The sequence below is a fragment of the Mycteria americana genome, chromosome 3 (assembly GCF_035582795.1).
Source record: "Mycteria americana isolate JAX WOST 10 ecotype Jacksonville Zoo and Gardens chromosome 3, USCA_MyAme_1.0, whole genome shotgun sequence".
Classification (NCBI taxonomy): domain Eukaryota; kingdom Metazoa; phylum Chordata; class Aves; order Ciconiiformes; family Ciconiidae; genus Mycteria; species Mycteria americana.
Window position 1 is genome coordinate 89,001,750 of NC_134367.1, and position 14,611 is coordinate 89,016,360.

At 36.2% G+C, this 14,611-nt stretch overlaps 1 protein-coding gene across 1 annotated transcript in view; it reads left to right on the plus strand.

Annotated features, from left to right (window-relative positions):
- The first annotated feature begins 7,324 nt into the window (after positions 1–7,324).
- Positions 7,325–14,611, plus strand: part of CATSPERE (catsper channel auxiliary subunit epsilon) — a 28,692-nt gene continuing 21,405 nt past the window's right edge. Inside the window, 7 exon segments of the mRNA XM_075497178.1 lie at positions 7,325–7,342; positions 7,847–7,924; positions 8,996–9,073; positions 9,727–9,736; positions 13,723–13,871; positions 14,259–14,505; positions 14,508–14,611. Of these exon segments, the coding sequence (XP_075353293.1) occupies positions 7,325–7,342; positions 7,847–7,924; positions 8,996–9,073; positions 9,727–9,736; positions 13,723–13,871; positions 14,259–14,505; positions 14,508–14,611 (684 nt within the window).

Consider the following 14,611-nt stretch of genomic DNA (forward strand, 5'->3'; position numbering starts at 1 on the left):
TTCAAACTCTCCAGAATGCTGTCAGCTTAGCTTAGGAGGAAGAGAAATCATTATACAGTTAGGACATACATAATTTTATTTGAACAGTGTGCTAATGTGATTGATCCCTGCTTGTTGCTTGTTATTACTGTTTTTAAATTAGTTTTTCCAGTTAAAATTTCCCTTAATTATTTTTGTTATATTCATTAATCTTTTTATCATTATAAAAATGAGATTAAGAACATTATAATGTAATATTTGTATATGTTGTCACAACCGATACATTTGCACACACTAGCAAGTGTTTTCAACTCTTTGGTTAGATATATCTAGAATATGAAGGAACTTCATTTATTGAGTGGGAATTTCCTGATGTATGTACTGCAGAAGGCAAAAGGTAAGAACTTAAAAAATCATAAACATCACCACAATAGCAAGATTTTGAATTTAGTGGGAGAATAGTTAAGATAATACAGGATACTTTTGAAATTTCATTGGCAGTTTACAGAAGTGCATTTTTTACATGCAAGTGTAAATGAGATAGCAGCTGACAAGACTGGAGATACACAGGAAAATAAAATACTGTCTTTGAAAAGTTGTAAAGCGAAATCCTTTGCTTGAAAATGAGATTTGTAAATTATGATTTGCAAAGACAACTATATTATATAATAATACTAAAAAAAAGTAAAACAATTTTAAATGAGTTCTTCAAATCTGCATATTCCATTCTCTAAAAGAACAGCAAACAAATTGCTGTCTTTACAGAGCAGAAATGAAACACAGTTTTCTGTATGTATAATACTGTAATTTAAATATTTACCTACAACATGATGAAGATGAAAATGGACATATATGATACAAGTTAGCTTTTATTACAGTGTTCCCCCCGGAATGTCATTGCTTCCTGCGATTTGAGCAGCAGCTTACCCTGCAAGGCAAGTGTAAATAAGTTCCCTGTTCCTGAGTGTTATAACATGTTAAGTGTGTACAAAGACACTGTGTTCTGTCTCTGCCTTAGCCTTTGACGGCATCAGCCATTAAAAGTTTAATAGAATGCATTTGTGATAGATCTTGGGTGATTAATTTTTTGCAGGACTTTATAGATTTATAAATTTCTCAGAATATGTCTCTCTGAGTCAGGGAGAATGAAGAACTATGTAAGGGAAACAAAAAACCCTAATGAATGTATGAATCCTTTTTGTTGTTTTTATTCATTAAAACAGGACGCCAAATATTGCACAATATTTGACTAAGAAAGTTCTTTAATTGGCTGAAAGCTTTTCCTTTTTCCTAGGTCTGTTTTTTGGCTAGAATAGTTCTCTTATCTGGGTCATTGCAAAAGTGTCACCTCAAGGGAGGGGAGCACAGTAGCACCAGTTTACATCAGCTTTATCTGTTTGAAAACAGCACCCTGAGTTCACCATCTCTTGAAAGTGCCACAGGCGCTGTGGGTGAGAGCTGCTGCATCAACCAAGATTGTATTTGGTTGTTAAATATAGGTTAGGACAAAGGTTCTTGGCTGTGTTAACCTGTAACCCATAATACCCGAGTCCTGATAAATCCTTAATTTCTTTTGCTACTAATCCTATCTGATGTTTTGGGACAAGATAGGATGAGACTAAACTGGTGAATGGGGTGAAGCGTGACCTTAAAGGCAGGCGATCAGGATGTGCAGGCCTCTAGAATGACCCATACCGCATTCTTAGAGAGCTCAGGGGCTGGGACATGTGCCCTGCCAGTTGTCTGTCATTACGGGGCTTGTTTATATAGCTGTTGCGAGACAGTCATCTTGGAGTTCCCCAAAGTGTCACTGATACTGTACAGTAGCTAGGCTGTCTCACATACACGTGAGAAAAACTTGAGCCAAAAGCTTAATGAGTATTTTACATGCTTTTAGGCTCGAGTTTCTCTCACATTCTTTTTTCTTTTCTTTTTTTTTTTTTTTTAATTTGGTCCAATGTGCTTATAAATAATGCCCTAGAACTATAATCATTCAGTCTTAGAGATGTAGATTGTCTGTCACTGGAGTGCTGAATTGCTAGATTGTATTCTCTGTTTAATAGAAATGTGGGGTTTTGCTCTTGCACAAACTTATGAAAAGGACCCTGAAATCCTGCATTTTCAAGATTTAATCTAAATAGATTCTCAGATGCACATATCTCATGTTAACTAATATTAAACATTTGTGTTATGTGTGGCGTTTATTTTTTAAATAAATTTAGTTCATCAAAAACAACACTGGCCTGTCCATTTGCTGGGACTTACAGAGTAAAAGCAAAAGTAAGACTAACGTAACCTGTGAGAATAAATTGTGAGAAAATTAATTGCGGTCTGATCATTGTGGACTTGGTGATGGTTTGGATGCAGATGTTTCTCATAGCACCCATAGTCTGTTGTGAAATGGAGCTCCAGAATTGAATATGCTATTTACAAAATAAGCCATCTTTATCTGTAAAGGTTGTGAAGGAAAACTTCCACATAAGAACAGAGTTTAACTAGCGTAGAGATGGTTTGTTTGCTTGCAAGATGAATCACTGAATTCTGAGATTTCTGATAGCCTCTTTTATTTTATAGAAATATTAAATATTTTACACTTATTCCTTTAACATCCAGTTACTCTTCTTGCTCTGCAGACCTGTCTGCATCACATATCTTCTCTGGGGACAAAAGACAGCTGCTTATCATACATAGCTGCAAAAACCCTCAGCTTTTTCACAGTAGTTTTTGTAATGACCATTGAGTGTTTCTATACCAAATTCTGTAGTATAATTACAGCTTAAAAAAAGTATGGGAGAATGTTAATAGATTTTAATCTTACATTAAATGAGATATAAGAAACCATTGTGCAGACATTATGAATTTTCTTATTAAGTTCATCAGAACTCTTGATTCTTAAATGGGTTTGTAATAATAGTATTTCCTGCCTGTTACGCTGGAACAGCACACATTATGTGGATATTGTCACAGATTTCCACCATGTTTACCGCAAAAAACTTGGGATTTGACTAATTAGGATTTTTTCAGTATTTTGTAAAGAATGTAAGTAAGTGGTGTTTTGGGATCTGAACTGTAATTGGTTTTGGATCTGAAGAAGTTCATGCTGAATCCTTATTGTGATGACTGACCAGAAGGAACTGTAGTATCTTTTAAAGAGATTAAAGAAGTCTGCAATATCATGTTGAATCCCTGTTTGTTAGGTAAGACTGTTATAAAGAAGTGAATAGTATTGGGTTTATGTCGCCATTTAAGGTGGCACAGAAACATATGTAAACTGCATAAATGCAGTGCATTCTATATACAGGATCTAATATACAGGCATTTAAAAAAAAACCAAACACATTTCATGTAAGAAACCTCTCTTGAGTATTTTCTCTTACCAATGGGATTGCTGCAACTTATTTCATTAACATCAAAACTAATTGTTGCCTATTTGTTCATGTTCTCTAACCTTCTAACATAGGAAAGTGTCCTATGACCCTTTCCCAGTGCAAAACCTTAGTTCTCTCCCATTTATGTTTCACCTCACCCTTTCTATCTAAATAATCCTAAATCCTACCCATGTGTGCCAGCTCTCTTGTTGCCTTTAATACTTCCATTTCGTACCAGTATGTCTTGAGCCATTCCCGAATAGCTTAGCTGTTCGAGTTTCCAACTACTGGTTGAACAAGAGGTAGCAAGTGCTGTGATGAGTCCTAACCTGCAGATGTGATTATTGACCAAAGCTTCAGGACCTGGAGTTTCCAAGCATGCTTGTGTGTTCATAAATAGTCTCACTGAATTCAACTGGACTATTCATAAATCAAAACTTTTTCTGTAAGTAATAAAGCATTATGTAGATGTATATATTGATACAAGTAAAATATAAACCAATAGCACTAGGAAGACAGTATATCAAAGCAAAACATGTTTCTGTCTTTCAGACATTTGAGGCTAAAGAGCAGTATTTGCCTGCTTCTGATCATTCTAATTGTTTCATGTGGTATGTGACGGCAGCTTCGCAGACAGGTAGGGGGGTTTTCTATGTAAATATTTTTTGAAATAAATAACAGTAACGTTTTTTAACAGGGATAATAATGACCTGTTTGAATAAATGAAAAACCTGACAGTTTGGAATTTATGAATTTTGGATAATGTTGGGTATTGTGTATATATATATGTATGGGTCAAATTGAGAACTCTTTTGTTTCTATATTGAATCAAAATCCATAGAAGGTGAAAAGAGCTTTTGTACTTAGTACAGGTCTAAAAATGAAGGATATTGACATGTGGGTTCAGATGTAGCACTGAACAAAGACACAGCCAGCCATTGCCCAAGGTAAATCAGTGTTTAAAGACAGAATTGCAGAAGGCAGCTCATGAGCAATAGGTTACAAAGAAAAGGGTGTTTTATTCTTCTAAAGAGACGGACTTGGGAGGACATATGTCTAACAGGTCTAAAGGTTATTGAAGAACCTCCTATCTAGTGTAGAAAGCAGGGGGATTTTGATTGCAGGGGCCAGAAAGAAGTACATGTTTCTTGAAAGGAGTCAATTGTAGAAATAAAAATATTTTGGATGCTGTTGCAGGACTCCAAAGAATGCTCAAAAGAAGGGAGGAAAATGAGGCAGAGACTTTATTCTTTTGTCTGTGTATGTGTATTTATCCTGCTCATTAAAGTAATGATTTTTAAACCTTAGAACGTAAGCATGTGTCCCTGCACACTCTTAACGTCTCTGAAGAAGGCTATGTCAGAGTGAAGTTGCAGCTAAAATGCATGTGCTCAGACAAACAGAAATTAAAAATAATTGAAGAGAAGGTGCCCCTTGTGTGGAGGGAGAGCACATGCTCTTGAAGTGTGCTAGACAGATCAAGAAAGAAATGAATAGTGAAGCCTAAGAGCACACATTTTAACATAGTAAGACCAGACAGGAACCCTGGTGGTTGTCAGTCTAGGAAGCCCTACTGGAGTTATGAACACCTTACACTCGGTAGCATTAGGAAAAAGGAAAGAAAAAGTCTGATGGTTGTGACACTACTGAAAAAGTTCTGTAGATTTCCTGAATAAAACCAGTAGATTTTAGGCAAAAACAGTAACTTGTGTTCTGGTCCTATCATCCATGGAGTTTGCCAGTATTTGGCTTGCTTTACTTAGGAGGAAAACATCTATAATGCTCGTTAGGAATATTTTTAATGGCATACTTTTGCTTATGAAATATGTATACAATGTCCTGCTTCTCTAAACAGAGTAGAAATAAATAGCAGTAGCTTTCCTTTTCACAGTTTTTGAACCCCTCTGGTAGCTCTTGTGTAATGCAAAGCATCACGTGCTTGCCCTCAGAGCCATGTAACTGTTTTATCTGTTTATTTGTGTAGTAGGCTAGTAAGCCCCTTATTCGGATTTTTTTTCTGCCAACCCCAGGGTAAACTTCCTTGAATGTTTTCTGTTTTGATTAGTGTTAATGTTGCCTGAGAATGTCTTCCTACATTTCCCAGATATTACTGCAGAAAGGAGCAATTAATTGCTTTTTTTGTTTTGTTTTGCTGGAAGGAATGCATTGAGTTCAGTTACCAAACTTAAACAAAACGTGATTGACAAGAAGCCAAAGACAACCTTAATGGCAGCAATCTCTCTCATCCTAGAAAAACCATAGATCAGACTTTTGTCTTCTACTTCAGTCACGCTAGTTAGAATTACTTGTGTCTTTGCCTTAAAACTGCAAATTTAGTTTAGTCGTCCTATGGAATCTTTTCAGCAAATTTGAAGATAATTGGTAGATTTTTAACATTTTACTTGAGTGGTGATTAAAACATGCTTCCGTATTATAAACTCTGATCCTTGTCTGCGGCTTCTTTTTTCCGTTTAAACTGATGGATGAATTCTTGACCTCTTTTGAAAAGGCAGTGGATGTTTTAGCATTGACTTCATCAGAATTAACATGTCATCCAGGATGTTTAATGGGGTTTGATTTCATGCAATCCTAATTCTATTGTATTTCTGACATCCAAGATACAGCAATTTCCCTGCCTTTCCCTTGCCCTTGGACCTTACCCATTCCAGCTGGAGCAAGAGTGCGGAAGACTCAGAGGCCCTAATTCTAACACAAGCAGCACTTTGCTGCCTGTCATGTCGTTACAGAGAGGGACACATCTCCCTTATTGGAGCAAGGAGTCTTCTGCTCATATAGGACGCAACACAGGGTCTCCACTGTGCACTCTGATACAGCAGGTATACTTCCTTGCAAACTGATCTTTTTAATCTGGTAACTTTAAATAAGGTGAACTTTTCAGAAGACATGCTTTATTTGAATAGTACGTATTTTTGGTACGAGAGAAGCTACGTTATAAAAAAGCCTATGAAAGATGCTTAAAGTATGTTTTTAAATGAGAAACATCAGCAAATATAGATCTCTCTTTAAATATTAAATATTTATGCAATGGAACAACCAAAGCCAGTATGTTAAAAACATTGTTTTAGACACTGTATACACGTCATACAAGCAGATTGATTTAAATAATGTACAGTAGTTCTATTCAATAGCAAGCTTTTGAATGATAATTTAAAGTAATATGTAATTTATTGTTTTTGTAGGACAGATCCACTGTCCATAAGAGAAAGCCGGGTAAATTTAAGTTTGAATGTGTTCTTTGGCCTTATATCTTAATCTATCTCCAATTTTTTTTCTCATTTTTATGGAATACAATTTTGACACAAATTCAGGCTGATTAATGGCAGACTTTGGCAGATGAACCTATTATTTGTTGCTTTGAATCTGTGTACTTGTTTGAGACTTTTAAAATGTGTGTGGCATACAATGAATCTGATTAAACATTCCATTGGTACAGTGAACTAGTATCATCTTGTTTATGAAATTCCTTATTTCGTAACATCTGCCAAATTTAATATAAAGAGATGATAACATGAACTATTTCCTACCTCACCCCCTCTTTGACTGTGAGAAGGATTGTGATCATGTGGGGAAATATGAGAACTTTAAATAATAAAGAAAGTGTCCTTGCTAACAAACTGAATTCATAAGTAGTTTGCAGTCTGCTAAAAATAATTGCACTTCACAGCTGTGTAAGCAAGCTTATATTCTCCTTGTGCAAGTTCTTCTACTCAGCCACCTCTGAGCAAGCAGCTGTATGATTACTCAGCTTGCTCTATTCTAAGGACGGATGGCAAGACTTGGCATTTTTGATTTGAGTAGATAAATAGGAAACTGCAGGATGCGAACTGTACGATGTAAACTTGCAGCACGTCAGCTGTTTAATGGTAACTGCCCCTGTGCACATCCTTACACTGCTATACTTGGTGGCAAAGGTGGTGAGTCCGCCTCACTGAATGATTCTTCCCCTTGCGTGTACCATGCGATGGAAATACCAGGTATTTGCCTTCTTCCTCACTGAAAGAGCACCATGTCATCCGTGTGCCAGTCGTGGAAGCATACACGATGCACATTTAAGTAACAGCTTCGTAACATTTCCTTGGCAAGAAACAAGTTCTGTTTTGTTTTAACAGTGAGTAACCCCTCTTCCTTTGCCGCAGCAGAACAGGCTCCATATATAGCTGCACAGCCCACAAGAACAGAGAGAAACTGAGGAAGGGCTCCTGAGGGAAGTATGGCAAAAAATTCTTCTGCATAAATTCTTACTCTTTCCCCCTTTATTTCTGAGAAAAGGAGGTGCTGCTCCCCTCAGTTGTTGCTGCCTCTTCACATCAAAAAGAAACAGAAGAGTACAAGACTAGCTTGCAGCATGCACATTGCCTAAGTAAGTTAATACTATTACGTTATCTTATGTGTTGTCACAAGAAGAAATGCTATCGCAGTGACAGAATATTAGCATTTGTTAAAAAACTACCAACTTTTGTCTCGTTTTTACTTGTTAGAAGTTAATTTTGTGCATATATGATCCCGAAAGTGCAGATGCTTCCGAACTGAACCACGCTGCAATTATTCCATCGCAAGTACGTTGAAATGATGCCACTTAAGAAAAAGGTTAAAATGCACGTCTTGTGAATATTTACCAGCTGAAAGTGGAAATGTCTTATTGAAATATACTGCCTGCATACATCTTTACTTATTTCCTTTTACTGTGTTAGGAAAAAAAATTTGCAAGATTTTCTCTCCTGTTAATACTGCAGCAGTTACACAGCTATGAGTGCGGTGGAATTTTCTATTGTCTATTTCATAGAGATAGAATAATTAGCAAGTTTTAGTGATTCAGTCCAATTTTAGTCTTTGTGAAAATTATATTCATAAATTGTAACTGGCAGTAACTTGTGACAGTTAAACTGAAGTCTCTTTTCAGATTTCCTCATGCACCTGCATAGCAAACTGTTGGAAAAAAGTTTAAGCAAAAGCATTGTGGAAGTAATGAAATGTGATAACCAGGGATGACAATTTACTGCTTTAATTTAGACCTAAAGTGACAACCTATTGTACAAGCTGAATGGAGATTCATTCAAAAGATTATCCCACATGGATTAGTTGTAGGGATTAATATGTACAATAATTTTTGTTAGGAGTGGGTTTCTGATCTAAACGAATGGCAGAAAGTAATTAGTCATTAGTACAGTACCTGACATGAGGTATGCATGCATGGCACCACAATTTATTTCAGGTTTTCTTATTATTAAGTTGCCATCATTATATCTTCTAAATCTTTAACATTTGTTTAATAATTGACATTACTATCTTCAAGACTAAAATGAAACAGAAGAAAAAGGTAGCAGTATTAATTGCATTGTGAAGGCATTTTTGTTATTAGATAACTAGATGTTAGGAAAGTGTTTTTGTTTTCTGTCTGCTGCTACAGAAAGAATGCAGAGAAAACTGAACTTGGCTCTGAGTGTTGTGTATTCTGAAATGAGTAGATTGAGTAAATATGATTTTAATGGTATGTCATTGTTTGAAAATGTATTTTATAATATCAAAGCTTATTCCAACTTCATCATTTCAAAAGAGAAATGTTGTCATAAACAGCCTTATACTAGTTGGACAAAAATATATTTAATAATAACCTTTATTTTATGTAGAGTTCTCAGATACTTGGAAGGCTGTTTTGGAATTTGGGACAGGAACCTGTTGTTCATACCTATTTCAAAAAAAGAAAAGTACTATTCTCAGGAGCATCCAAAATTAGGGTATGGTATTTTATTTATATTTTTTAAATGGAATGCTATTTAAAATTGTTACACTTGTGACTCTACAAACAGCTGTTGATGAGAGGCCCATATGTGGGCCTCTTTTTTTCTACTTTGAGATAATTCTGTGCTACAGTAATAATTTTGCCATTTTTCCTTTTCTTTGAAGACAGCTTGTCATCTACTAGGCAGGTTTAGCTGCCCTTTGTTTCATTCACCATAGTACTTAAACTTTCATAGGCCTTTCTCTCAGTCCTAAAAACCTCACTGTATGTAATTGTTCTGCTTCATGTGTATAGAAGCTCATGGAGTAGAAAGCAAGACTGGGCTCAAAAACCACTTAACATTTTTACTGTAATGAATGGTCTTGGAGTCTTAATTGTCAAGTTGTAGGTATCAGCTCGAAGTTAAACATATCCCCCCATTCAGGCATGCCATTCCTGGAAGTTCAGAACATGTGTGAGGTATTACACCAAACACCTCATCCTCATTTAGGAAAAAATCTTGGACAGATACCCTTCTTCACCCTTCTCTAGACTTCTAAGCGGGGGTTGCACATTTTTACTTTATGTGCTGATATTGCAGGCACAATTTCAAAAAAGAAGTAAGGTAACTCGGCAGAGTATCATTCAGGTTCAATTAAAGTGCTTCCAGTGTCTCTGCTAGCTTGTTTAGGATAAAGTTCAGGTATTTGTGCAAAGTACCACATCTTAGACATTTTCTTTCACCTGTTGCTGAAGAATTCAGCGTGTTCTGTGAATCAACAGTTAACTATACCCTTGATGAGCAGGAGTAGGGCAATGGCCGTAGTAATAGGGTTCTAAACATATGTGATAAAATAATACCCAAAGTATTAATCCTTCTTTTAATGCTTATATTACAGTCATGCTTTGACTGGGTGCTTGCATGTTCTGCATAGGAAATAGAATGGCAAGGAAGCAGCTGGAAGGTGAGGGAAAAGCGAAAGGGGTCCCGGAACCTCCTCGTACTACAGCATCCACCATCAGGTGATGTTCATAGGAGCTTTTTTCTTAGGAACATCATATAGGATTCCAAAGGGTGAATAAGTTTCTTTCTTTTCACAAGCAACTATTGTCAGTTTTCTTAGAAATAAATAAAGGGATTGTGGTAAGATTTTAGTGAGTCTGGACAGTCACAAAAAGGCAATTCATGAATCCAGACAAACCTGGCATTTGAAGAGCTTCCTGAGGCAGTGCCATCCCCTTCAATTCCTATTTTTTCTGTGCTGGAGCCCCTGATGAAACTCTTCTGCACTGTTATTTCTAGTATTATGGACTAATAAATATTAGAACTAATGTAAGGACACTCATACTGTCAGATGCTCTACTTTTATCACTGCACTGGAGGGCAATTACTTCTTTTCCTTTCCAAGAGTATGTAGAATTCACCATATGTTGCAGTGTGCTGTGAAAACACAACAGGTCAGCAGTGACAAAAATTCACAGTTTTTATTTGATTGTGAGTTCATAAGAAAATAGAACAAACCAGTAAATAATAGTGATGTGAACATACCAGGAGTTATGTGAAGGAAAGGTATTTGCCACAAGTTTTGTGATCTGTAAAATTTTATCCTATTTGGGCCTTCAGTGAAGCTAATCCAAATACATCAGAGCTGAATTTTGTCATGGGGTAGTGAGAATGACTCGGGATTTACATTTTACAAGGGGTTCTCAACTGCAGCTGTTTCCTGCAGCATATTTGCCATCTGACCCTTACCCATTTTACACACTCTCCTAATGCCAATTTTAAGTTCACTACTATTTTGTGACTTTACCTTCTTTTTTAAAGAGTTTACTCTCAGCATGTAATTAATGCTATGTATTATACTGCAAGAAACGAGTATGACTTCTAATGGGGTAGGTAGTACTGTTTATGTAGGTTTGGTCTGCTCTCCCTCCGTCGTTATCTATTGTACCTTTCTATTTTATCACTAGATGGCAACATAGCAACACTCCATATCAAAAGTTGCTCTAAACAGAGATGGGCTTTTTCTATCGCATTTTTCACAGCAGAGCTTAAATAATTGACCCCACCCCCCGAAATGGGAACATAAGCATTCTGGCAATTTCAGTAAATTGTTTCTTAATGGTGTGAGTTCTGGTATTACTTTTTTCTATCTTATTAACTGCTTTCTAGACAACTGAAATGCAGAATAATCAAGTAAGAGCAAATAACATTGCTTTATAAATTAACAGTCTTTTTTCTTCCAAATAAGGAAGAGAGTCTATTGATTCATCTGAATCATCTCACATATGCTTGGTTATTTTGTGGAAACACCTTTTATTGAAGCCAGTGGCACTTGTGTTCACATCTACAAGAACAGAATTTGCATCATTTTTGCCTTTCCAAATATTTCATTTACTGAGATAAGTCTGGAAGTTCATACATCTGTTGATAGAAAAACACTGAAGTAAGTTTGGGGTAGAACAACTTGTATCCAATAATCATATGCAAGAGTCTCCTTAGCATCCCTCTTGAGAGCACTGAGCCCACAGACTAATTCAAATTCTAGTCAGACTGGACAGGATGATTATCACTAGACAAGGTATGAAAACTGAAATTTCAAACTCAGTTTCTCAGGAGACATATTTTCCAGTGAAATGAGAGAAAAAGAAACAAGACCAATCTTAACTGAGCTACCAGCTTCTTTTGCTTTTGGAACCTTGGACAGGCTCACAGTGTTGCTCAGTATTTGGTAAACAGCCAGTGAGAGGCTCTTAGGCTTCTTAAGTCTCCTCTGAAACTCAGCAGCAGCTTCTCAGGAAATTCAAAACAGTTTGTAAGAATAGGAATCGGTTCTGTCCTGCATCACATTTTCTCCAGAAGCCAAAACTAGAAAGCTTATACTCCTCCCAGGTCTGCTTTATCCTGACCTGAATTTTTTGATTTTTAAGTTTCTGTCAGCCCTGCTGTATCCTGATGTAGTGAAACAGAACTGTTTGGGCCTTGATACTTGAACAAGTCATCTTCTTCAGAGATGCTGGCCTTTTGCACCCTATCAGATCCATTATTATCTTACGTATTTAATGAACAAGTCGTATTATGCCAACTGAAGTTAGGGAAGTAATATTGGAAAGCTGTGCAGCTACTATTAATTGAAAAGTAACAAAAATAATTTCTCTGTCTTGATTAACTTGCATTATCCACACCCTCTGTTTCCTGGGAATGTTCGTCAAGGAAACCTCTTAAGCTTCAAACTTACTCCGGACTTGATGTATTGGAGCTACTAGAGCTGTGTTCATATCAATGTATATCCTAATAAAGTGACAGTATGCTATGTACCTGTAACTGGGACAACCACACATATTGTTGATCTCTGTAAGGAACCCATCAATGAATGGATTAGTAGAATTAATTAATAATTCTATGCAATACACTGAGCATGGGCAAGTGAAGCATATAAGCATAAGGATATAGAATTACATAATATGATTTGGGTTTTTTTAATCTGATTCTCTAAGTTAGTTGCTTACCAAGCATACTAACATTTTCTGCTTTCAGTGCTTAGAATATCTGCATTAGGGATGCATATGTAACTGTCAATGTGATGCATACATACACATACACTGAGTGTGTAAGAAACCAAGAATTCTTCTTCCCAAAGGCTTAGAAATTCCCAAGATTCATGACAATTTCTTTTGTCAGGTTTGCTAGTCTGCATGATTTACAATAAGCCTATTCCTACACATAGGTTATCTCTTTTAAGCCCCGTTTTCTCTTACTGCTTATCAACACAACTCTTGCTGAATTATCAGTGGCCCTGATCATCATCTGCAACAGGGTTTGGTATTAGTTCTTGTTAATCTGTTTTCCTCTACGCATTCCAAGTAGCTCAAAGAAGGCTGTGGGAAAGGTGGGGAGAACGTGTCCTCAGTAATAGTGAAAGCTGTATTATTCCATGGAGTTATAATGTTACAACCATTCATTTTTAGCTCCAGATACTCTCTTCTCAGTCAGATCTTTCAGTCATGTACAGTTTCCAGACAGCACTAAGACAGGAATATGTCTGGTTTTGTAAGTTTAGAAGTTAAAGTCCAACTGCAGGCAAATTTTGATCTTTTTCTCCCTGATTTAATTTCATCATCTATCTTTTGGAATTAGAACAGAATCTGGAAATAATTTGTACCACTGTAGGTGCAGTTCTTCTACGAATGTGACATTAATCAGTAGCTGAATTTCTTTCAGTCAGTTCAACTGACTGAAGTTTTCATCTTTTAAGTTTCTCTGTTTATCTTTTGTTTCTTCTATTTCCAGATTATGGACTGTTGATGCACCTGCAATATCTGGTGACATCATAGCAAAAATACCTGAAAAGCCAATGGTATTTCAGGGATGCTTTGTTCTAGATACTCCTTTTATAATTCCACAGCCCAAACAGTCATTTCCTAGCAAGGAAAATTACATCTCACTCTGTTCCCCCCAAAATAGTGACCTCTCTGTTAAATGGTCTGCATGTTTTCCAACAACAGCAGCTTTGTTATCAAATTTTGGAACTTTCTATAAAAATGATGGATTCAAAACGTATATAGAAATAAAAGTTCCCTCAGATGCTTTGACCCAAGGCCTAAATAACAATGTAACCAATGTGACTCTAACAGATAATGGAATCATATTTTTAATAAATGGTACTTTTTATAAACAAGAAGCTAATAATTTTTTTAAACTTGAAGCAGAACACAAGCTTCCTTAAAGTGAAGTAACTGGAATACATTCAAGATATTGGTGTTCATCTGTCTATCCAGTGCAGGTAAGTTATCTGTAGTTCTCATTTGACATTTAAGATATGGATGGTCTTCATTAAATGTCTGGATGAATCTATTTTAGATCTACTTTTCATTGATGTAATGCTGGGTTTGGAATTACAAATGACCAGACAGCAACAACTTTATTTAAAGAACATTTTGAAATAAGGTCTGCACACTGTCTGTGGCTCTCACTGCATGAGCTCATGCAGCCATATGAAATCATTTTTAGGATCACAGCTTAAATTCATAAATTAATTTCAGTGAAGCTCTCCTAATTACATTAGCTGAAAATGCATCCCAAAACATCTTGATTTCTTAATGTATATCCTTGATATTAAACTTTAAGAGAAGTTACCATTTACCTAATCACTGTGTCATTTTTTTAACAGAGTGGAAAACAATTAAGTACTTTGGCACCATGCACACCTACTGAGGTTTATCTTGGATATAATGAAACATTTAATAAAATAGGAGATACAGGAAACGTCGTGAAGTTCTTAAATTTTCCAAACGCTACTTCTTTATATATAGAGCCTGTTAGCTATGACTCAGTCCCATCTGAAATTATGTTGTTGCTGATCTGCAGTGGCTGCAGCTCCTCCAGACTTTTTTTTCTGGCAGTTTATAATGCAGACAATTTTGGGGCTTAAGAAATCTTTACTTACCCGTTCCTTGCAGTTCTGTTATGAGCATGATATACATAAATGCAGCATTGTCATCTGGGCTGCTGTGGGATGACGTG